This window comes from Zingiber officinale, chromosome 8A, assembly GCF_018446385.1.
Source record: "Zingiber officinale cultivar Zhangliang chromosome 8A, Zo_v1.1, whole genome shotgun sequence".
In the NCBI taxonomy this organism is placed as follows: domain Eukaryota; kingdom Viridiplantae; phylum Streptophyta; class Magnoliopsida; order Zingiberales; family Zingiberaceae; genus Zingiber; species Zingiber officinale.
In genome coordinates this window covers 2164965-2189771 of record NC_056000.1, presented here as the reverse complement: position 1 = coordinate 2189771, position 24807 = coordinate 2164965, and the positions used below count along the sequence as shown (strand labels likewise).

At 36.1% G+C, this 24807-nt stretch overlaps 3 protein-coding genes and 1 non-coding gene across 6 annotated transcripts; 3 read left to right on the top strand and 1 right to left on the bottom strand.

Moving 5' to 3' along the window:
* Window positions 1-7820: 7820 nt before the first annotated feature.
* Window positions 7821-10937, top strand: LOC122011848 (60S ribosomal protein L28-2-like). The gene is made up of 4 exons (XM_042568246.1): window positions 7821-7918; window positions 8408-8560; window positions 8675-8838; window positions 10597-10937. The coding sequence occupies exons 2-4, from the start codon at window positions 8413-8415 to the stop codon at window positions 10726-10728; spliced, it is 444 nt and encodes a 147-aa protein (XP_042424180.1). The 5' UTR covers window positions 7821-7918; window positions 8408-8412; the 3' UTR covers window positions 10729-10937.
* On the top strand, window positions 10132-10225 carry LOC122013197. Its single transcript, XR_006120523.1, has one exon. It is a non-coding gene; the product is annotated as a small nucleolar RNA R24 (small nucleolar RNA).
* A 1217-nt stretch (window positions 10938-12154) lies between the features above and the next one.
* Window positions 12155-13586, bottom strand: LOC122011847 (transcription factor RSL2-like). The gene is made up of 2 exons (XM_042568245.1): window positions 13345-13586; window positions 12155-13232 (listed from the first exon to the last, which is right to left on the bottom strand). Exon 2 carries the CDS (start codon window positions 13196-13198, stop codon window positions 12320-12322), a length of 879 nt encoding a protein of 292 aa, XP_042424179.1. The 5' UTR covers window positions 13199-13232; window positions 13345-13586; the 3' UTR covers window positions 12155-12319.
* Window positions 13587-15458: 1872 nt separating this feature from the next.
* Window positions 15459-24633, top strand: LOC122011845 (receptor-like serine/threonine-protein kinase ALE2). 3 transcript variants are annotated; one of them, XM_042568243.1, is made up of 22 exons: window positions 15459-15972; window positions 17094-17240; window positions 17325-17393; window positions 17474-17644; window positions 17765-17836; window positions 18313-18438; window positions 18541-18636; window positions 18707-18826; window positions 18932-19057; window positions 19143-19268; window positions 19375-19488; window positions 19592-19717; window positions 19809-20027; window positions 20097-20324; window positions 20406-20459; window positions 20565-20624; window positions 20714-20815; window positions 21009-21380; window positions 21842-22117; window positions 22616-23002; window positions 23323-23566; window positions 23658-24633. In XM_042568243.1, exons 1-22 carry the CDS (start codon window positions 15714-15716, stop codon window positions 24304-24306), a joined length of 4143 nt encoding a protein of 1380 aa, XP_042424177.1. In that variant the 5' UTR covers window positions 15459-15713; the 3' UTR covers window positions 24307-24633. The 3 variants fall into 3 exon arrangements, with proteins under 3 accessions (XP_042424177.1, XP_042424176.1, XP_042424178.1); XM_042568242.1 differs by having other exon boundaries at window positions 17750-17836; XM_042568244.1 differs by lacking the exon at window positions 15459-15972 and having other exon boundaries at window positions 17119-17254; window positions 17750-17836.
* The last annotated feature ends 174 nt before the right edge of the window (window positions 24634-24807 follow it).

Below are 24807 nucleotides of genomic sequence, written 5' to 3'. Positions count from 1 at the left end.
GTTAGCGACCTAGGACCAGGGTGAGAATCCCTGGCTAGACACTCTAATGCTCAAGTTAGTTCTTCTCTTGAAGATGGAAGAAGAAGAAGAAGAAGGAGAATAGTAACTCAAGTACTTGGAAACAGAGTTTTGGATACTAGAACTTGCTTACCTTGCTCTTGGAGACAATCCCCCTTTTTATAGTACCTCATATAATCTCCGTAGTCATGAGGTGGTCCCCGATTTGTTAGAGTTTATTAGAAGATGAAGTTATCCTCTTGTTTTCGTGTAATAATCATTTAAAGAATCTTTTTTTTACCCCAGATGTACCTTTTTATCGTTTGTGACTCATATTTATGATAAACTATGTATAAGAACACGTCACTACGACTGAAGAAACTTCTAGAAGATATTTCCCGTCAAATTTGTCAAATTGTCATACTTATGTACTTCTGTTAAGCATGTCTCAACCGATCGTTCAAGTCAGTCGTATATATATTGAGAATACTTTCTGTTAAGCGTGTCTCAGCCGGTCATTCAAATCGGTCACATATATATGTTAAGAATACTTTCTGTTAAGCATGTTTTGGCCAAGAATGTACTATAAGTTTTATAAGGCTAAATACCTTTATGCTCGAATAGGCTTTGTCCGACCGATCACATGTAAGCGCATTGGTGCTCACTCAGCTTTCACTCGACCAATAATATATTAAAAGTTGTATAAGGCTAAATACCTTTACGCTCGGTCGGGCTTCGCCTGACCGAGCGTATGTAAACACATTGGTGCTCACTCGGCCTTCACTCGACCAGTAATATACTAAAAGTTGTATAAGGATAAATACCTTTATGCTGGGTCAGGCTTTGTCTGGCCGAGCGTATGTAAGCACATTGATGCTTGCTCAGCCTTCACTCAACTGGTAATACACTAAAAGCTGTGTAAGGCTAAATACCTTTACGCTCGTCTGACCGAGCACATGTAAGCACGTTGGTGCTCGCTCGACCTTCACTCGACCGGTAATATACTAAAAGTTGTATAAGACCAAATACTTTTATGCTCGGTCGGGCTTCACTTGATCGAGCGCATGTAAGTACGTTGGTGCTCGCTCGACCTTCACTCGACCGATAATATACTGAAAACTGTATAAGGCTAAATACCTTTATGCTCGGTCGGGCTTCGCCTGACCGAGCGTATGTAAGCATGTTGGTGCTCGCTCGGCCTTCACTCGGCTGATAATATAATTTGAGTTGGTGCTCACTCGGCCTTCACTCAATTGAGCATGTGTAAGTGCATTGGTACTTGCTCAGCCTACACTCGGCCAGTAATATACTAAAAGTTTTATAATGCTAAATACCTTTACGCTCGGTCAGGTTTTGCCTGACCGAGCGCCTGCAAAAAGCCTTTTATTTGATAATTCATTATCCTATTAATCATACATTCACTCAACTATATACCCCTCCTATCTGTCTCGCTCATGACCTCTATTTCATTTGTCAGGCCGATCCACCATAACTCATATCATATACAAATGTAAATCAGCACCAATAATGATAGAGTGAGGTATTCATGTAGCTGGAAAGGGAGTTGTAGAATCTTACATGAAATTCGACATAGGAGCAAGTTGTGTGTATTGTGTATATATGTATATTCTTCAAATTAATGGTAAAGTGGTAATGCATATCCATGTTAGAATAGGCAAGCGAGCGAGATTAGTCATTGGTAGGTGACAATGTCCATGGAGGGCGTGGCAAGGGTGAGATTGGTGGTGATGCCTCCTCTTCCTCTCTTGTGTTTGTGCAGTACTGTGTCCCATGAAGCCATGGCAGCTGCCAGGCATCATTGTTGGCGATGTAGACATTGCCTACACTGCCCAGATCTAATGTAACATCATGTCAAAGACACCCAATAATGTAACAGGGAGATCAGTATGTACATGAGTGCCTGAAAGCGCTAAAAGATGAGCCATCGATGAGCTAACTATGTCATAAATCACAAGGGAAGAGCCTGGAAGAATGAGCCGAAGGTAAAGGATTTTTAGTCAATGGTGTCTACAAAGCAATAGTAAAAGAGAGGAGAAAAGGAGCATTAAAAGGATGGTTGGGGGGTGCCCCGACTCAACCACTCTGACGTTCAAATTAGTAGAAGAAAATGGGGAAGATGAACAATATTAAAGCTTGGTGCACGTAGATGATTACAAACATGTGCCCACAGGAGCGTGCTCCCTTTATAACACTACTGAGATGATATTCTCTCTTCATTAATTGGTATCATATCATAGCAAGAGAAACATCCCATTATTGTATCTCTCTAGTACCAAACAGTCTTATCGCTCATATCTTGTATTAATGTAATTATACCGCCCCCACATGCTGTATTTATTATAGTACTTAGCTTAAGAAATATAGAGCCTATTAGGTCTTAGGAGTCAGACCCCTTTAAAAGGAGTAAGTTGGGTTAATGGTACTAAGAAGAGTTGAGTAGTGGGTTGAGGAAGCAAAGTCCCTAGAGTCGGACGATATTCTTTAACTAAATGAAATGTGATTCGAGGGAGATGATATGTTTATCTTTAAGAAATCGGGAGAGCTTATGACTAAAGGGAGTATAGGATCGAAGGAAGATGCACCCTTGGAGTCAAGTAGACCGATCGACATTGACTATAAGGAGTATGGTATTAGAGGGACATGAGCCCTTGGAGTCGAGGGGGTATAGCCCTTGGAGTCGGAGGAACAAATTAGTAGAACTTGATTTAATTGAACAGGGATTGGAGAATGTAAGTTTGAAGAAACCAAATAAAGTTAATTGTTCTGGTAGTAAGCCCAACGGGGGACTATCAGAGAGGTATCTTGGATATCCCGTTCAAACTGAACCAACCCTCTTGTATCGGTCAACCTGACCGATGGTGATCAGGTTGACCCGATGAACTTTGATCTCCATCTTAATAAAAATATTGACCTCCTTATCACACGGTGAGACTTCCTATACTCTCCATGTCAAATAATATTTTTTGAATTTACTTTTCTACGGACTCATTTTATTCCATCGCAACCAAAAACCTTAATGTTATCCTGGTGCAACTTTTATTTTTGGTGCACTTTATATCCTGATTGTAATTAAAACCATAGGACCTTAATGTATTCTGCCCGGAGATAAGGACCTTAATGTAACTCTGCTCACAATTAAAACTAAGAAGAAAACAAAGAATTGTAGCGGCAAAGTGAATAAAGAGACTGCATTGTTACAATCTCCTGAGCAAGTACCAAGCCAAATTCGATTGCGAAAGGAATAATATTTTTGGTTGGGGATTTATATTGGATTTTTTTTTTAAAAAAAATATGAGTTTAAAAGGATATGATATATTTTTATTGACATAAGACATTTTAGGTAGAACCTAAGAATAAAGTTATATAGGGTTAGACTCAAAGTGGACAATTTATATCATTGTGGAGATATGTGCACATTCTTCAGTCATAACAAATGACATCGGAGTCATGGTTGAAGCTAGATGTCATGTGAAGTGACCTTGAACGAAGTTGCGGGGAGTCCCGGAATAGGTCAAGATGACCGGATACTCACGAAGAGGTCCGGAATAAATCAAGGTGATTAGATGCCGCGAAGAGATCCAGACCATGAGGATAATTATGGTCATTTGTGACTATGAGAACAATTATGAACCTTTATAAAAAAAGATTATTAGGGATTTAATTAAAATTTACATTGAAAAGATTTAAAGAAGTTCATGAATTCCTCTATTGGTAAGAAGACTTTTAGATAGAGCAATTTGAACGTTGGAAATGCGTTTGCTTCTACAGTGCCAACGATAGATCGCACTCTTTTGATTTATTTTGTCCCTTCCTTTTTATGAGTTTGTGATCCGATTCAGAGCTATTTTCCAGTTTTGAAATTGTACTTGCCCGAGTTCTTCACTAGAGGAAATGAAGAATAAGAAATTCCGCTCTAGTCAGAACTCAAAGAAAATATTGCAAATGCCTATATTACATTATAACCTTTAATTCAGTCGGTTTTCATTTCTTCCTTGGACTGATCATAAGTCACAGTGCTCTTAATTTCTTTAAAATCTTTTATTGATGATTTCTTTTCGCAATTTGATCTCTTTTGTTTTTTTTTAAGATGGTAAAATTTCTACTTGGTTCCTTCTCCAAACATTCGGGAAGAAAACAATGAATCATAGCAGCAAAGTGAAGCAAGAGAATGAAAGTCATCACTACTGTCTCTGACTGCTCAATCGAGAAGTACAAAGGTATCTCCTCTCTCCCTCTCCCTCACTTTCGCAATTGAATTTGCCTTGGTACTTGGTTCGGTCGAGCAGGCAGAGACAGTAGTGACAACTTCCGTTCTCTTGCTTCACTTTGTTGCTATGATTCTTTGGTTTCTTCTTCTGATAGGTTTCAGGAATGTTTGAAGAAGGAATAAAGCAGAAATTTTACCTTCTCTACCAGAAACAAAAGAGATCAGATTGCGCAAAGAAATAGATCGATGCTTCGGCCAAATAAATCGTCAATCAAAGATAGTAAAGAAATTAAGACCACCGTGACGTGTGATCAGTCTAAGCAAGAAATTAAGACCACCGTGACGTGTGATCAAATGCTATGGCCTCGCAGTGATGGTTCTCTGCATCTTTTTCTCGCAAGCTCGCCTGCAATGGCCATTTCGCTCCTATCCTCTCTCCAAATCGATGGTTCTATGCGTTCGTTCTTCCTTCGGAAGCTCGCCTCAAATGGCCATTACATTATTATCATGATTTTTGTTCGCGATTCTTAATCGGGATTTAAATCCTTATTTTCAAATTTGTTTTGCTCCGATTAGTTTGAAAAATAAAATAAAATTTTCACAAAAAGACCCAACATTTAAAATTTTCATAATTCTTAATACATCAAGATTGCCAATATTTAGCTTGTTAATTTTGAATAAAAATGGAAAGCCTTTTTTGTATGCAATATGGAAAGGAAACGTAGATATCTATTTTAAAATATTGAAATTAGTAACTATTGGGAACGTAGATCGATGGTTGAAATAAAATTATATTATAATTTAAAGCCAGTAAATAATATAATAATTATATAGAAGTTTGCAATATGATGGGCAAAGTAATTAGAGAGACTTAAAAAAAAATAGAGAATAAAATAGATGTCCTGTTTTTTTGTTTTATTTTTTTTTTATGCAAAAGGTTAAAGGTTTTAGTTTGTATTAAAATATGACAAAATTTGACATTGAAGGATTTTCTAAATTTATTTTAATTTGTAATACTTTCTAAAATTGAACAAATTTAAAATAATAGCTTTTTAATGTAGATAAGTTTTTGAAATTACTAAATCATATAGGATAAGTTTTTAAAATTACTAAATCACATGTTCATTTCTAATTTTATTCTTATCAATCTATTGATTTTTTCATCAATTGATTTTATTATATACGTCATCGAATTTTTAATTGAATCAGTCAACTGATTTCTTAAATCAATTGATTGATATAAAATTAGTTTTTATGTGTTCGTCTATCTCTCCTGATTATATTCATACCCAATTTGATTCAAAATATTAAAAGCAAGGAATTTTTTTAATAATAAAATATTTAAAAAAATTCAATCCATGTTCAAAAATTCATTGTTATTAACATATTGAATCAAAATAGTATTTGAGGACATGGATATAATTAGGAGAGGTAGGCGAACATATATGAAGTAGTTTTATGTCAATCCGAAGTCATTTGATCCATCCAAAATTATTTGATCTATAAGCCGATTTTGCCAAAACCAGTTGATAGACCAAATGACCTTGGGTTGACATACAACTAGTTCCTATGTATTCATCTACCTCTCCTGATTATATTCATATCCTCAAATACTAATTTGGCCTAATATATTAATATCAATAATTTTTTGAACAAGAAAATATTTAAACAATTTAATTCATGTTCAAAAAATTATTGTTCTCAATATATTAAGTCAAATTGATATTTTAGGATATGAATATAATCAAGAGAGATAGATAAATACATAAGAATTAATTTTATATCAGTCTAACATCATTTGCTCCATTAGTCGATTTTGCCCAAAATCGACTGATGGACCAAATGGTATCGTATTAACATAAAACTAGTTCCTTTATGTTCATCTACCTCTCTTGATTATATCCATGTTCTCAAATATCAATTTAACCTAATATATTTAGAGCAATTATTTTTTTAACATAAATTAAAATTTTCAAATCTTTTCTTGTTAAAAAATCATATATTACTCTCAATACATTTGGTCAAATTGGTATACGAGGGAATGAATATAATCAAGAGAGGTAGACGAACAAATATGAATAATTTTATATGAATCCGAGGTCATTTAGTCCACTAGCTCATTGGTTGATGGACCAAACTAATTCCTATATGTTCGTTTACCTCTGTTGATTATATCTATGCTCTCAAAATACCAATTTGACTCAATATATTGAAAGCAATTTTTTTTAATATGAATGTGTTTGAAAAATTCAATTCGTAAATCAATTAATGGATCAAACAATCTTGGATTGCCATGAAACTAGTTCCTATTTGTTCATCTACCTCTCATGTTATATCTATTCCATCAAATATCAATTTGATTCAATATATTGAAAGCAGTGATCTTTTGAACAAGAATATATTTAAAAATTTTAATTCATGTTTAAAAAATTATTGTTCTGAATATATTATATCAAATTGGTATTTAAGGGCATAGATATAATCATGAGAGATAGACGAACACATAAGAACTAATTTCATTTCAATCCAAGGTCGTTTAATCCATCAGCCAATTTTGCCCAATACTAGTTGATGAACAAAAAAAACTCAGATTTATATGAAACTAGTTCCTATTTGTTCTTCTATCTTTACTGATTATATCCGTGTCCTCAAATATTATTTTGACCTAATATATTCAGAACAATAATTTCTTGAACAAGAAAATATTTAAAAAATTTGATTCATATTTAAAAAACCATTAATTTCAATATATGAAAGCAAATTGGTATTTTAAGAGCATGGATAATTTCAAGAACTAGTTTTATATCAATCCGAGATCATTTAGTCCACCAGCCGATTTTGCTTAAAATCAATTGACGAACGAAATGACCTCAGATTGATATGAAACTAGTTCCTCTATATTCATCTACTTCTCTTTATTATATTCATGTTCTCAAATACTAATTTGACATAATATATTAAGAGCAATGATTTTTTGAACATGAATTAAAATTTTTAAATATTTTATTGTTAAAAAAATTATTATTTTTAATATATTGGGTCAAATTTGTATTTGAGGGCATGAATATAATCAAGAGAGATAGATAAACATATATTAACTAATTTCAAATTAATCTGAGATAGTTTTATTTATCAATCGATTTTACTTAAAATTAATTTTTATAAAAAAATAAAAAGAAGTCGACTGATTTATTAAAAAATTTGATATTTTGATATAGAATAAAATCAATTCGGCTCATGAAAAAAATATTGATAAGAATAAAATTAGAAATAGATATGTAATTTGATAATTTTAAAATTATCCTATATAATTTAATAATTTAAAAAACTTACCTACCTAGTAGTTTGATAAAACAGCAGTTAAAATAATTCTACTTTACCAAACAAAAAAAGCTAATTATAAGCGGATAACCAGAGTGAGAGAAATTAAAGAATGTAGAAAAATTTTCAGTTGAAGCGCCATTTTTAAAAATTAATTTTAGAATATTTTTTTTTATTTTAATTATAAATATAAAAAATATTTATCTGAAATCAGCCCAAATTTGGCCCAATTATCGGCCTGTATATTGATCGGGGTATTAAAGTCATTACAGTTGTGTTCATGTCCCTATAAAAGGTGCTCTGGGGTTTAGGGTTGCGTTGATCACGCCGCCCCTGAGTTTTTCGTCTTCGGCATTTCCAGATCCCGACCTGGTTAGTTTTCTTCGATCCCTCTTTCTTATCCTCTTTACGCATGATACTCATTCTCTGCTATTTTTTGGTGAAATTCGTGTCTTTGGACTAGTTGGTTTTCTTCGATCCCTGGGTCTTTTCTTCATTACGCATGATACTCATTCTCTGCTATATTTTCTGGTGAAATTAGTGTCTTTGGACTGTTAAAGTTTCCATTTGATCATTTCCCCATTCATTACTCTTCTGTCTCTTATTCTATTCTTCCATATGTTTCTTTGGTATTTTTTGATCATCAAGTTCTTTTACTCTTGATCTCTCTCTTATTCACTCTGTCAATTACAAGTTAGAACCTTTTTTGAATTTGCTTACGGCTTTCTATATATTTAGGATTTCCGTACTCTATAATGGAAAAATATTTCATTAGGATTCATTACAGGTAATTTTTTAAATGTAATGCTTTCTACTTTTTAGTTGCAATCGATTAATTGATTGTACAATGAAATATTGCAGTGCTAATGGCCACGATTCCTGAACCGCTCATCTGGGAGATTGTGAAAAAGAACAATGCTTTCCTTGTGAAGCAGTATGGCAGCGGCACTAACAAGGTGGTGTTCAGCAGGGAACCTAACAATCTCTACAATCTTAATTCCTACAAGCACTCTGGTAAGAATTTAACTACGCCAGTCTGTTTGCTTTTTGAACCACACACATATTGAATTGTTCTTGGTGCATTTTTTTGTGTCTCGTTGATTTTATACCCTGATTTCAAAATCACAGGGTTGGCAAACAAGAAGACAGTGAGCATTCTGCCTGGAGATAAGGACCTTAATGTTACTCTTGTCACAACTAAGACTAAGAAGCAGAATAAGCCTGCAAACTTGCGTAACAGAACGGAACTGAAGAAAGAGTTCTTCAAGATGGCTAAAATTGTGAAGAGTCAGGTATAACATCTAATAATATCTTGTTGTATTTGTCTAATGTGTGGTTTTTTATGTGTTTGCAATATATTTTCTTACTAAACTTGAATATTTGTTTCTTTACTCCCTACTCATAGATAATGTTGGTATCTTTTTTTCCTCTTCAACCCACTTGTATGGCTTTATCGTTTTGTTTGTGTCTTATGTGAGCAAACAGTGGCATTACATTTGATTTTTTTGTGTATGCATTTTTTTATTTGTAGCTTAGTTTGAACTAATATTGCGGATTGGTGTTTGCAATAACCTCTATGTTGGCCGGCATTATTTTGTGTGTCTGCATTTATGCCATTTGCCTTCTGATGCTTTTGGATAAGGTTGTGTTTCTCCTGAAACTTTAAATTTTTGTCATATTTGTAGAATTAACTAATAATATATGAATTCTTTCAATTAGTTAGGAAGAGATATAAGTTATAATAATTATTTAAAATTTATTTCTTGTTTACTAATGAGACATTTTATATTTTGATGTTGGTTGCTTATTTAAAATTATTATATGAAGTGAAGATTAACTCAACATTTCTTGATGATTTTATCGACCTGTTATTGTGAATTATACACCTTTATACTGTGTTACTATCATATTTGATTATTATTATATAAAATAAAATACTTACCTTTTGTACTTTTACCATTTGTCGTTGACATTTTCATTAATCTAGGCATACTTTTAAGTTTTTTTTTTGTTTTTTGGTTTAACAATTCAAATTTTCTAGTCCTGCTTGAAAAACACTTTTATATGTGCCTGGTAAGACAACCTTTTTTTGCAAGATATTAAATGATAGTTTTTGGCAAGTGTTCAACCATTGTCTAACAATTAGTTGGCTCCCTAGACAGTTGATGTCAAAATAATGTTTGAAAACTCAGAAACGAATTCAGCCTACTTGTGCAGACTTCTGACATTGTGTGAAAAAACTGTGTAGAAGTTTGGGGAGGGTGTATCAGACAAACGGGGAATTGGTTGGTTAATGGAGATAATTTTAGTTTTTGAATAAATTTGAAAGTCTATTAACACTTGGACTGCCTGGGCTAGGCCTTTGTCTGCTTTAACCTGTATCACCCAGCAGCAAGGTGTGGTTTTCCCTTTTGAAACTTCTTAGGCAGCCACTTTTATAAAAAATTCTTCAGTACCCTGTTAAGAAGTCTGTGCATTCGTTTTACTGTTTCTTTGTTTATTTTTTCTTCCGATGTCTTTATTATAGAGCTATACAACAGTTAGTTTAATTGAGTTTTTCATTTTGTTTACTGTGTTTTTTTTAAGTTGCTATGATGAGCTGCTAACATGTAAGGGGAACTCTCTCTGCTGATTGCTTCTCCAATGAAAATTTCTTGTTACGCTTGGCTTCTGAGCTTAGTTTTCTGACTTTTCTCTTTGATTTGTAGAACTTTTTGTAGCTTTTAAATTGCCATCTTTTTTTTTTAAAAAAAATCTTATGCTTCCAACATCTGTTTTGCACCTTATTATTTTGTTTGCATGCGAATTTTTTTCTTTTTTAAAAATATTAATTCTCGATCAACCTTATTCAAGTTAAGATTTTCCATCTACTTGTTTTTCTTTACAATAACTTTCTGCTAATTTTCTCTGCTTGATATGGTCCGTGGTGAGGCCTTGGGTTGATTCATCAATGCGTGTAATTACAGTTTTTGTTTCTTTGCATTGCTCTTATGAAATTTGTTATTACCAAATTAAATTTCGACTAAGGACTCATATATTACTGTTTGCAGGTGACTGATAATTACTACAGACCAGATCTAACTAAAGCTGCTCTTGCACGGCTGAGTGCGGTTCATCGCAGCCTTAAGGTTGCGAAGTTTGGTGTTAAGAAGAGGAGACAAGCTGCAAAAGCCAAGAACTAGGTCAAGGATGGGTGGTTGATTGTCATTTAGACAGTGTTCCTTGTTTTGTTCTCTGATCACTCTATTTACTGTCAATGTGTGAGCGTTAGAAACAAATTTCATAATTTCACATGAGTTCCTTTTAGCTTATTGGTATGTGATCCTTGCTTCCATGGGGAAAACTGTTGTTTTTGTTTGTTTTGATGATGCCATAATGTTTCAAGAACTCATCATTTCTCTAATACTAAATATTAATTAAAAATTTTATTTTAGAATATTGAATTTGTAGTGTTTAAAATGTATTTAACAAACTTTGTGTATAATGTTCATTTATGTATTCAAAATATATTATTATTATTATTATTATTTGACATTCAATTTAATTAGAGTTTAATAAAACATATGTTAAAGCTAAAATATGTTAAAGTTTTGTCAATTAAAGTTCAGTCTCTTATCTATTTAAGGAACCATCTTTATTAATTTGTTGAATGTTCTAAGAGTGAAACATTTTATAAAGTTTGTTATATCATCATTCTTCACCATTAAATTTCTTAGTTTCTATGCACTTAAATTCAAAGAGAGTAAAATCAAGATAATTCTATGATGTAACTGAGCACAGTCAACGCGAGTGCGCTCATCACGGTGCATGGGCAATTGTTTTCATGTGTTTCGGTGCACTCTAGTTTTCAATTGAAGCGGTTACGTTTAAAGCTAGCGAAGAACGTCAGCTGCTTTATATAAATCTTCCATTGCTTGCGTCGACGGCATTTATAGCTTCCTAACTCACTCCCCGCCCCTCTTTAACTTTCAATCCCCAACTTTGACTCCTAAAAAATTCCATTTTGCCCTCTCAGAGTTATGACATTGAACGAAGACCACACAGCTAGCTAGGCAAATTAAGCCATTTTTAGCCGATGGATTGATGGATGGATGGATGGATAGATATGTAGAATTGAATTAGCTAGCTTAACTAATTTATGGTGTTTTAATTCGACAGCATGCATATGCAATTTTGCAGCATGCCTCCTTTTTGTTCTCTCCATCGATCATGTGCGTCCCAACATCGATCAATTCTCTGGTGGCCTTCTCAAGGGCACGCTTGTAGCCTGCCTGCGTTGCCCCCCGCCATGCACTGTCAGGGAATGTCTCTGGAGTTGATCAGACCAAAGCACCTTAAAATACACAACCAGCGCAGATTCATTCAGCCCCACCCAAGCTCGATCAAATACATTTAATTAAAACTCCATGTTTCGACATAAAGTATAATCATGAAGAAGATGATTTACGTAATCCCGGATTAGGGGTTGCATGGGAATGATCACCACTGCAGAGCCGAAAATGACCTAGAGATTGGCTTGCTTAAAGCTAATAATGATGGAGGTATGATAATAATGGCTGCTGAACCAAAAGTTGCTTTAGGCAAGCCATGGAAAGGTTCTTGGCGAAATTGAAAAGGTGACAGAGATCGATCAAATTAAAAGGAGAACCACTTCTCGCTGCGCTAGCTGCCCTCTTTGATTCAATTAATGATAAAAAAAAGAAGTAAAATTTAGATCATTAGTTTAGAGCTTACAGGATCAGGAGGAGCCATGCATGCACGGGGAAAGCTTGCTCAGTTGCCCAGGGCTTCCAGGGCCTTGATCTGAGACTTGAGAAACTTGAGATAGTTTGCGGCCTCATCTAACATGGTGGCCGTGTCCATTTTGCTTCCTCCGGGGACTATGTTTTGCAGTATCCTTAGCCTCTCACTTATTCTCTCCCTCCTGTGCCTTGCTGCCACTGTCTGTGGGTCACTCGAGATCCTCACATTCTTCCTCTTTGGCCTCTGATCGCCTCCTTGTTCCTCCACTCCAATACCGGTAATCGGCCTCAGAGCTGCGGCCCTGTAGATCATCTCCTTCACTTGCGCGATAGCCTCGGTGTCGATCTCGTAGCAGTTTTCCTGACTGAAGTTGATGCTACAGGGCACTAGAGTAGGAGTACTGCTCTTGTCTGATCTCTGCAGTTTCCTCGCTCCTTGATCATTCTTGCTGAAATTGATTTGGTACCCTCCTGTTTTCTCATAATCTTCGAGTTTTCTTTTAGCACCAGGCCTTCCTGACTTGGATAGTTCAGAAGAATTATTGCTTGCGGATTCCACCGAAGAGATCGTCACGCTGTCGCACAATCTGTGAGTGACTCTGCTGCTAGAAAAGATAGCTGAGAGGCCTTCATCACTGTCGCCAAAGCTTTGACTGGGAAAGCAGGTTTGTTGCTGCAAGAAGGTACTCAACTCTGGGGGTGTTATGCTGCTCATCAAACTCAAAGAAGGTTCGATCGATTCATCTTCGATCGTTTCGAAGATGGAGCTTGGTTGGCACATCAGATCAGTCCCTTGGAGATCTAAGCTGGAACTTTGAAGAGCTTCATCAAACCTGAGCTTATCGTAATGATCAATCCATATAGTCGATGACAAAGAAGCCTGATTTCTCGTGCTGCTCAAACTTTCCATCTCGACGCACGTACGCTTGTCAATTCTTCAGCGCCTGAAAAATGCCAAAGGGAAAGAAAACAAAAATATTAATACGAGCAAATTAAGTGACTCAATGAGCCAAAGAAGTTCACGAGAAAGAGACAAGGAAGAAGAATGTGTATAACAGCGAGATTGGCTTCTACTATTTGGAACTAGCTCTTCTTTGTTCTACAATGACTGCTACAAAGTGATGACTGATGAGAGTTTCTTTAATTTATAGACCGGCAAAGGGATGGCCCTTCATTTCTAGGACCACTGTGGAATTCAAAAGTGAATTATATATTTGGGGGGCAGTTCATGCAACAGAACTTGCTGAAATGGGCAGCACATGAGCCCTCTGAGTAGGTGATGAGCCATTATTTATGCAATGAGAAAAGACTGCAGCTCTTCTTCTTCTTCTTGCCGACTTTTTCTGTGCATGATGTGTGCAAATTAACACAAATCCTTTGTTCCAGAAACCAATATTTTTTACAAGGGAACTTGAAATTTCAATGGTTGCTGTGTTCTTATGGAGGTGGACAGTTAACTGCAATCATCATCATTATTGTTTCACGCAAGAAATATTTGGCTTCAGTTGAAGTTAAGTAAAGGTAGCAAAAACATGGATATACTTCTTTTATGCCCATGCTTTAATTTGCCAAATGACTTATGTTAGTGATTCAAGACCTAATTGACAAGGTGTACCTATGCATCACTATATAAAAGCTTCGCCCAACCGACTCTCTAGATAGATGATCTCTTAGTTCATCTATCCAGTAAATTTATAGTACAATTTATACTTACTCGCTAATTATTTTTGGGTGAAAATCAAAAGAGTATTCTTTCAAAAAAAAAAAAATCATCAAAAACATCCCACTTTAATTTTTTATTAAAAAGATTTCACATGTCTTTATAAAATGACATAACTAAAGACATAAAATGAGGATAGTATGATTGTCATTGTTATTCTGTTTATATTTTTCACATAAATTCTAAATTAGTTAGGCGTGTTGTGTGTATATATATATAAAATCAAAACTAGTTTAGAAATCTATAATATTTAGTTACAAAATTGAACTCATAACAACTCGATTTAATGTTATTAAATTCTTTTTGAAGATTCCGAACAATTTGTCTTAATTTTTTTTATATATTTAGTAACTATGAAATCGTAACTGCTATAACTATGTGACAACTCAATTATAACATATCCAAAATTACAACGGCTACAATTATATAATAATTATGAAATCGTAGCTACTAAAATATATCCCAAGTATTTAGACATAAAATATAGGAGAGAAATAATAGTACAAAATAATTAGATCATTTTATAAGACGGTGGGACGATGATACTATTATAATAATAATAATAATAATAATAATAATAATAACCTTATCTTAATGATTCTAAAAATCAAGCGTCCTGCTCATTATTTTTTTTTTAACAAATAGTATTCACATAAGCTTTCTTTTTACTCGTTTTTCTCTCCTTAAGGCCCACTGAAACAAGAAATTGAAGCCCACTTATGAAACAAGACTACGACACTCGTCTGAACAGTTAAAATTTCAAACTAAAACGTTTTAAAATGGAGCTTGAATAATGAAGCTTTATAATCAAATATTTTGCAAAAGAGATAAATTCTAAGTGACAAAAAAGTTTTTTTCCCATTTAAAATTAGTTTGCTTTGGCTGAGGCCATAATATATAATGCTTTCTATCGTTCTCAGTTTGGATCAACAAACCGCCCCTTGATTGTGACTTATTTATAATTAAATCTATAAAATTCCAAAAAACTAAAAAAAAAAGAGGCTTAATCTTAATAATGCACAATTAATTAATGGAAAATGTATAATAAAAGGGATCGATTTCATAGGTAGACAAAAAGATTAAATAAAAATAAAAATTATTTTTTAAAATGTTTTTTATTTTGTTTGTTTGTTATTTAAGAAACGAGACGACAACTATACCTACACTAAATCTAAAGCCTCGCATTAAACAACCCTGCGCTTGTTTCTTCCTCGTGTCGCCAGAATCCAACAAACGCCACGCTGCGCAGTGAGCTGGATGCATTAGGATAATGCAGACGCAGAGGAGGATGGTGATGAATAAACAAAATGCGGATCGATTTTAAAAAAGAGAGATCAAAATAAAATGCGGAGCAATTGGCCTCCACATGCAACACGCCTCTGCAGTTGAACAGTTCGGAATCCACTCACTTTAATAAGAGTCAAAGGAAGTGGTTTGTTGGTGTGGGAATCTGTCCATGTTGGAGACCCAACGAAACCTAATTTTGTACTGAAGTTCGGTCCTTTTTCCATGAGTATTATTAATCGCAGTGTAGCTCTGCTCCCTTGATTTCTTTAGTCCTTCAGAATCTTTCCTCCTCCTCGATCAGTAGACTGGTGCGCGTCCTCGTGGAGCAATACCCTCACCTTTTTGAAGTTCTTACTTATCGGGCTTTCTTTCCGAGCTCGAGGAGAGAAGAAAAAGGCTTCCTCGATCGCTCCCTTTGATGCTCCTTGCTGGTTTCGATATAAAGTTGCGATTTTGCAGGTTGGGTTTGGTTCAAGATCTCTCCTTTGGCGTTGTTCGTCTGTGGCGATGTGATAGATTGGAGGAAGAGGCGAAAGCGAAGTTTTGTTTGAGCTTTCCGGTTTGGATTTGTTCTATGAAGGAGCAGCAGGACGGGACGTTGACGCGGAAAAATGTATGGCCGCGGCTTCTCTTCGGGTTGCTGCTGCTGCTGCTTTTGGCTATTTGTGGATCTAAAGGTAACAAATTAGCGACTTTGATCTGTTTTCTTACACAGCGCCGAGTTTCTTGTTCGTCGCCGTGTTGGAGAGCTTGGTTAGGTCGTCTCCATTTGGCGTTCAGGAGATAGTCTCTGAAATGAGCCAATAATAGGGTGTATGTTGAAGTTCGAAATCTCAAAGTTTTCATCTTGGGAAGGCTGTTTATATTGCGTTAATTTTGGGGAAGAAACTGGATCAGACTCACTCCCAAAGATTAGGTTTTGATTCACGACCCACCCCAAAATACTATCTGATAGATTTCTTTGCTCCTTTGATTTCATTCGAGTTGGTAAAATATTATCTGTCAATCTTTTTACTTGTTTTTTTTTTCGAAAAAAAACTACAGAAAGAACAACAGTAGTTGACCCACTGTTGAATTAAACAATAAGAAGTTGATGGCTACATTATAATTGTATAATCAGCTGTATCTCGAAGTCAGTAACTGTGTCAGACACAAAAAACACACACACAATAACTTAGCCAAAGATTGAGAATGAAAGACCAGTAATTCCTCTGATCAATACTTTCCAATTTTGACAGTTCTTTAATTATCTGCTACCGTCAAATAGTCATATAGTCATTTAGGTGCATCAAACTAATCTAGATGCTCCAGCAATTGAATTTTGACCTTAACTTACCAATCCCAAAGGATTACGCTTGTGAATGTGCTTCTGCCCATGCATTGCTTGCTTTGCCTTTTGCATTCTGAACTTTCTTAAGCTAGGACTGATATATGGAGCATGCATAATAAATATGGATACTTGCTTAGCTAATTTCTCAATCGCCGATACTTAGTGATTACAATTGTTTGCAGATAATATACTTGCTCATTATTTACTCATGGGTTACATCAAGCATTCTACTTCTTTGTTAGTTGGTACTGCTCAGTTCTGACTAATCAGTCAATGATAGATTTGCAAAGCCGAGTCATAAACGTCCGTGTGCCAATCAAAAAGAAATTGAATGCAATAAGAGATGTAATTGCATCTCATTCTATTGTTAATTATAGTTTCACTGAATAACTAAATTCACCTATGAGGATAGGATGGCCTGTATTTGAGTGTTTGTCTTCTATGATGTTAACATTATGATTTATATAGGTCCTTACTTTAAATTATATCCAATCTCTCGAAGAATGTTGCTTCAGACAATAATTGGTTCACCAGCTGGTGATGCTAAGATGGAAATTAATACATCAAAGCTGCCGAGAATATCCTCCTTTCCACATCTTCAAACACTAAATCTTGGTCAGTGAAAAATGGTGATGTCCATTTACTTGACATTGTATTTATTTTCATAGATGAAATTTTCTAAAAAAAATGTGCGTACAGACACCTCTTTAACAGAATCAGAGAGCATGCCAAATAGCAGTGCTCCCAGTCTTTCAATGGTCACTCAAGGTAACTTGATATATTCAGAATATACCAAAATTCTTTGCAGGACATAGGACGATGACACATAATCAAAGCTTGTGTATCAGGAACTCCTTCTATCATCATGCCTAAGCTTGAGATTCTGCCACCTACTAGCCATGCAGTAGTACCATCAATACCTCCTAGCTCTTTGTCTGATCACATTACTGAGCAACATAAGCAGATAGAAGTGGAACCTCCTAAGGCGAGTGTAGTTCCTGATGCTCCCACTCCAAAAGGTAAATTTGCATTTTAACATATTCATATGATATTCTTGTAAAGTTAAGGAATATATATTTATGAAAAAAATCCATGTCTGTTCATTCTTTATGATATCTCTTTAGCTACTTCTAGAACAGGAATTCCTCAGGCTGATTGGCATGGAAAAGCACACGACAACAGTCGTCTAGCTGCAGCACCTGTAGCTCATGGTTGGTAACGAGCCATTTAACTGAATCATTGTTTGCTGGTTTATATTGATGTATAATCATATATATGCTATTTTTCTAGCTTCACCACCATCGATTAAGTTTCCAATTCAGAAACCAGTTGAAGTTTCAGTTATTGCCAGCGAATAGATGATGACAATACTGCTCATTGTATTTTTCATTACAGTTCATGTTTGTGTGCCATTCATTTTCTCCATAAAATTTATATGCCAGACCTGATATTTCTCCAACTTCATTTTCTTAATTTTCAACTCACAGCTATAGGGATGATGACATAAATGTTGCTGAACCTCCTAAAATATTCATGTTCCTGCTTCAAAAAACAAATCACCTATAGCATCATTAGGTTCTTCTATCTCTACTAGTTGACTGATAACGAACAATAGCAAGCTATTAGCAATTAGAAAAATTGCTACACTGTTAATTATATCCAAATAATGACAGAATGCAATTTGCAGGGCCTGTGGCATCTCCTGTAATAGTCATTTCTCCTGCCATCCACGAGAATAGCCACATACCAGTTGCTGCACCTCCTCTCAATTTGTTTAACCATCCAACCCCAGTCAATTATTCAAATGCAAATGGTATTTATTCACATTTCATAGTTGTAATTTTAAAATTAGCCAAACCATTGTTCATTATCATTTTTCATAGTAATGCTCAAGATAGTAATACATAATGTTCAGAGCCTATTGCATCTCCGGTAACAGCACCATCAGTTCCTCCACCTCCAGAGGATTTAGCTAACCATACAACCCCTGATAATGATTCCTATATTAAAGGTACTTGACCTGTATTTGACAATTGCAACTAGAAAATAATTTGTCTAAAATGACTGATTGCATTGCACAGGGCCTGCAATATCTCCAGCGACAACCATTTCTCCTGCCATCCGTGAGAATAGTAGCATACCTGTTGCTGCACCACCACTCAATTTGCTTAACCATTCAACACCTGTTAATTATTCACATGGTAATGGTATTTGATTACATGTTGCTATTGCAATTGGGAACTTAGCTAAAATATAATCAATTAGTTTTCATAGTATGCTCAAGTTTGGAAATACTAAATGTTCAGAGCCTGCTCGGTCTCCCGTAACTGTACCACCTCCTGTTTTTCATGAGAGTCATGGTATGCCAGTTGCTTCACCACCAGAGGATCTATCTAACTATGCAGCCCCTACTAATGGTTCCCGTCCTGAAGGTACTCCTATACTATTAGAATCGCTGTTCAAAAATTTTTCAACATTATTAATGGGTTGGCAATAATGACAGAACACAATGTGCAGGGCCTGCTACACCTCCAGTAACAGCCTATTCTCCTGCCTTCCACGACAATAGTGGCATACCACTTGCTGCACCCCCACAAAGTTTATCAAACCAAACGAACCCTTTAAATTATTCTCATGCAAAAGGTATTTGGCTCATATTCTAAAATTGCAATTGGAAAGAAAGCCAAACTATTCTTTTCCATTGTTGCTTGGGTTATAATGCTTAAGATTAATAATGAAAAATGTTCAGGTCCTATCAAATCTCCTGTAACAGCACCATCTCCCGCTCTTCATGGGAGTCATGGCATCCCAGTTGCTCCATCCCCAGAAGATTTATCTAACTATTCAGCCCCAGTAACTGAAGGTATTTTGCCCCATACTATGCGGTTGCAGTTAGTAAGTTAGCCAGAATATCTTATTCTTAATTTCACAAATGATTCTTAATATTTAAAACATATAATTTGCAGGACCTGTTGTGTCACCAGTGACTGCCTTACCACCTACCGTCCATGTGAATCCTGTTACACCTGTCGCTGCACCTCCAGAAGATCTATCCAATAATAGAACCCATCATAACGATTCTAACACAAAAGGTGTTTGATTCTGTTTTCTCCAATTCCAATAATGATGATAGCTAAATGATAATTTACAATTGATGAATCTTCTAATGGTGATTTGTAATAGGGACAAATACACAATTTGGAGGTCCTGCTGTATCTCCAGTAGTAGCACCACCACCTTCCATCCATGAGAATTATGGCATGCCGGTTGCTGGTCCTCCCGAAGGAGTATCCAGCCATGTCCCTCCTAGAAATGATAGACAGAATTATGGCATGCCAGTTGCTGCGCCTCCCGAAGGAGTATCCAGTCATGTCCCCCCTAGAAATGATAGACACTCAGGAGGTAGTTATCTTCTGTTTGAGGCTGGCATGATAAAGGGTGCATATTAATTTAACTGTTATTTTTGTAAAGGTTCTTTACCTGCAATGAGCCCTGCACCTCATGAAGCCGAGGTGCCTTCTGATAATGCTCATGGTCCTCTTAGTTCTCATACACAGCCTCCATCAGAAACAGTACCTGAGAGTCCTCCACCTGTGCCTGCAGCTTCATCTCATCATCACCAATTTACACCAAGGAAAAGGGCAGGAAACCCTTCATCTGCTCCATCTCCACTGCACACTCCTGATTCTTACTATCCTGGTAAGATAATACAAAAAAAACCATTTAAGTTTCTGTTGTTTTTTCTTTAAAGTTTCATCTAAGATTCTTGTCATCCTCCAGCACCACCCTCCCTGATTAGGCCAAAGGTTCATGCCCCACCACCACATAATCAAGGTGATCAATATAAGTGATAAATGATTGGATTTTTTTTAAAGTTTCACTTAATTTCCTTTTCTCTTGTTGGTTCTTCTTTCTCAAAGTTCTGTTCCATTTCAATAGATAATCAAGGAACCCCTAGACCTGCTCAATCAAGAGTGGCTCCATCCACTCATCATGGAGGTATGTATGTATCTACTGTTCAATGTGAATCTCCTTCAGAACCTAATTCAGTTCTGGCTTATATATTTTGGCCATGGTCATATTGACAGGGCCTATTCAGTTTCCTGCAATGTCTCCATTTGGATTTGTGAAGCCAAAAGCACCAAAGATGCGACCTATCCATGCACTTCCACCTCCACCTCCTAATTTAGGTGAATTGCAATGTGCCTAAGCTAACTTATATAAATGGCTGAGAAAACCTCTTGGTTTGGAAAGAAGCTACAAGTATTTGGGACTACATAATCTTTTTATTTTGATGCATCTTAATAGAAACTCTGTTGCTGATTGAAATCGTCAAGAGTTGTGTGATATGAAGTTACATGATCATCTATGGTATTTGTGCAGATTGTACACCTCCATCTTGCCGTGACCCTTATACAAATAGCCGTCCAGGATCACCCTGCACCTGTGTTTTGCCAATGAATGTTGGACTGCGCCTAAGCATTCCATTGATTACATTCTTTCCCTGGGTCTTTGACTTTGCTCAAGAAATTGCATCCGGAACATCTATTGAACAAAGTCAGGTGCGGATCATGGGAGCAAATGCTGCCAACGAGCTGCCTGATAAGACTGATGTTCTCATTGATCTGCTGCCTTTTGGAGATCAATTTGAGAACAGCACAGTGTTCTCAATTTCTCAGAAGTTCTGGCACAAAGAGTTGTTCATAAACTCATCTTTGTTTGGTGACTATCTGGTGCTTTATGTCACTTACCCAGGTTGGCTTTTTTCCCCATAACTGTGCTCGAGTCATTTTGTTGTGTGAAGGAATATTCCCTCTTATAGTTGTTATGTCTGGAATTGATATGCAAATATTATGTTCTCTGTCCAACAATTTGGCTAAATAATGTCCAAAGGTGTTGGATAAAAACAATTGAAAATGGTTAGAAGTTGGATGCAATTTTTTCCCCAACCTTTTTCAACAAGAATTTTTTTTTCAAAGATGTATTGTCTTGGCTTTTTGGCTTGTTTATTTTTACAGTTGGATGGAATTTCTTGGTTGTTTTTCTTTGTTCTATGTGTTGGCTGCATAAAAATCAGTGAAGTATCAATAAGTGAATTGAAGTTCTAATATTAAGAATCCATTAACTGTGCTATATATTAGGGAATATGAGTTCAAAATGGTGCATGGTCTTTGTGTGTTTTTTCCCCTGTACTCATAATCTTTATATTTATGCAGGTCTTCCTTCACCACCTATGGCGCCAGGAAGCATAGATAACCATGGATCATCTGGTGGTGACAGTAGTTCTAGGACTTTACACCCATTTGCAGTCGATGTGGGAAAGCGAGAAGGAAAACAAAATCACAGCATAGTAGCTATTCTGGTTCTTTCAGCTGTTATAACTTCCATTTTATGCATCGGAGTTGTATGGATTTTGCTATTGAAATATAGAACTAGGTCTCGTCTTTCACAAGCTCCTCAAGGTTTGAGAAACTCACTCACAAAGGAAGCAGGTAAAAACAAATTCAGTGCTGATCAGGTTGTTCTAGACATTCTGATAGGATGTTTTAGTGTTGGACATCTTCTGAAAGATAGTTCATTTTATTATAGTAAATATGGAGTTAAAATTTGTAAATAGCTAATTTTACTGGCAATTCAATTGTCATCCTTTCCTTGAATATAAAGATCATATCAGCGATGAACCAAAGATATCACCATAAAAGGAGAAGGGGCTCTAATGTCTTCGATTGTGGGAGGGGGGAGGGCCTAGTTGAAGTTGTTTTTTGTTTTGTTTTTTGGTCATATTTTACAAACAATTTTAGCTCTTAGTGATAAAAGCATATTATTGTTTGCTACTTAGCAATAACATGCTTGATGATGAGACCAAAAGGCAAGAAACCTGAAAATAATGCGAATTATTTTCAAACTTCTCTAAATTCTTGATTTTGTGTTCTTATTAACTGTTGATTGATGACATTCATTTCCTAAACTTTAGCCCTGATTTTGTTTAGGGACTGATCCAACCATGATCAAAAGCAGGCCAACATCAGCTTCAGCATCTTTCAGCTCTAGTATACGAACATATGCAGGAACAACAAAAACTTTTAGTTTACATGAGATGGAACAGGCCACAAATAGTTTTGACCACTCAAAAATAATTGGTGAAGGTGGTTTTGGACGTGTTTACGAAGGCACACTTGAAGACGGTATGAAGGTGGCCATTAAGGTTCTTAAGAGAGATGACCGACAAGGTAACCGAGAGTTCTTGGCTGAGGTTGAGATGCTGAGTCGATTGCATCATAGGAATTTGATTAAGTTGATTGGTATATGCACGGAGGTGGACAACTGTCTAGTTTATGAACTTGTTCGGAATGGCAGCGTAGACTCTCATTTATATGGTAAGTTATCTGAAATGTGATTCTGTTTGGTTCTTATGTCGCATAAATAAGAACTTATCTTGCCTTGTTTATTTAGCAACTGATGGAACTTATCTGAATTCTTATATATATGTATATTGAAGTAAATGCATTCCTAACTATACTATAACCCAGGTTTTGGCATGCTAATGTTAAGAAACATGTCCATATGGTTCAAAAACTTCGTGAATATTGGTTACTTGTATCAATGGAGAGATTCGATAGTAAACGAAAACATACCCTTTTGCTGAAGATGCTTACCTCTTATGAATCCACTACTAAATGTACGAGCTACTGCTCAGGTGCGGACAAGGAAGTTGCTCCACTTAACTGGTATGCTAGGCTGAAGATTGCACTTGGTGCTGCTCGAGGTCTAGCCTATCTGCATGAAGATTCAAATCCTCGTGTTATACATCGCGACTTCAAATCAAGCAACATATTGCTGGAAGAAGATTTCAATCCCAAGGTGTCTGATTTTGGTCTAGCAAGGGCAGCTAAGGGAGAAGGAAACGAGTACATCTCCACGCGTGTTATGGGAACTTTCGGGTACATGACTCCACATTACTATTTTTCTCTTATTTCTCACTAAGTTGTCTGTGGTCACATGGATTAACACCATCAATTTTCTTGCTTTTAGCTATGTGGCCCCTGAATATGCCATGACCGGGCATCTTCTCGTCAAGAGTGATGTTTACAGCTATGGAGTTGTACTTCTTGAACTGCTTACTGGAAGGAAACCTGTAGACATGCTGCGACCTCCAGGGCAAGAGAATTTAGTCACATGGGCACGACCACTTCTCTCAAATAGGGACAGCCTAGAATCGATTATAGATCCATCTCTTTACCCTGACATTACACTTGACAGTTTGACAAAGGTGGCTGCCATTGCTTCAATGTGCGTGCAGCCTGAAGTTGACCAGCGACCGTTCATGGGTGAAGTGGTTCAAGCGCTAAAATTAGTATGCAACACAGGAGATGATTTTAGTAGAGTATCCGGAAGTTGTAGCTTGGAGGAGACATCGATACTAGAGGAACGGCCAAGGATCAGCACGGGGTGGGACTTGGGGTCAGAGAGAATGCTCCCTGAGCCTGATGTATTCAGTATGTCTGCAAGGTTTACAAGGGATGCATCAGGTTCATTTCGCCGCTATTCTAGCTCAGGTCCTCTGAGGCCGGGCAGTAGTAGCCTGCAATTTTGGCATCAAACAAGAGGCTTGACATCAGGAAGTGCTAGTGAGCATGGCAATTTAGACAGGGGTTTGAAGACTGGTGACCAATTGGTGTAAACTAGCACACTGCAACTCGAATTGGCGAGAAGAACACTGGGTACTCCCCCCAGTAGAATTTTGAATTTTCTACTGAGGTGAACAAGGATCACTGCAAGCCTTCTGTTCAATGATTCGAAATGGACAATTTCCCTCTTCTATACAACAATGTTTGATCTTTTCTACTTTTTGTTTTGGTTAAAAGAGTCATTTTGAGCGGTAAGAGTCAAAATTAAGATTGCTGTGCTACTTAATTACCATAGCAGTGCTGTTCATGCAATCTGTAATTCAAAGCCTTCTGTATCTGATTTCTAAACTTCATCTGAAAGTTTGCAAATGCTTTATACATGATCAAGAGTAGCAACTAGCAATTGCTCCTCCATAGATTTTCAATAATTAAGAGTTGTATTTCCCACCAAGATAGGGCAACATGTTTTATGTCTATGGATGCCATTTCAAATCTACTCTTGTTTTGCGAGTTAACGCAATCTCCCTTCCTTTTGTTTCTTCTGTTTTTGAAAC

What these genes read in the sequence shown, in the direction of transcription:
- LOC122011848 (XM_042568246.1), top strand. Translation starts at nt 8,413, where the DNA reads ATGGCCACGATTCCTGAACCGCTCATCTGGGAGATTGTGAAAAAGAAC. An exon ending in TAATTCCTACAAGCACTCTG is followed by an intron (nt 8,561 to 8,674) that starts GTAAGAATTTAA and finishes TCAAAATCACAG; the next exon opens with GGTTGGCAAACAAGAAGACA. An exon ending in CTAAAATTGTGAAGAGTCAG is followed by an intron (nt 8,839 to 10,596) that starts GTATAACATCTA and finishes TACTGTTTGCAG; the next exon opens with GTGACTGATAATTACTACAG.
- LOC122011845 (XM_042568242.1), top strand. Translation starts at nt 15,714, where the DNA reads ATGCTCCTTGCTGGTTTCGATATAAAGTTGCGATTTTGCAGGTTGGGT. An exon ending in TCTTCAAACACTAAATCTTG is followed by an intron (nt 17,241 to 17,324) that starts GTCAGTGAAAAA and finishes ATGTGCGTACAG; the next exon opens with ACACCTCTTTAACAGAATCA. An exon ending in CCCACCACCACATAATCAAG is followed by an intron (nt 20,460 to 20,564) that starts GTGATCAATATA and finishes CCATTTCAATAG; the next exon opens with ATAATCAAGGAACCCCTAGA.
- LOC122011847 (XM_042568245.1), bottom strand. Translation starts at nt 13,198, where the DNA reads ATGGAAAGTTTGAGCAGCACGAGAAATCAGGCTTCTTTGTCATCGACT.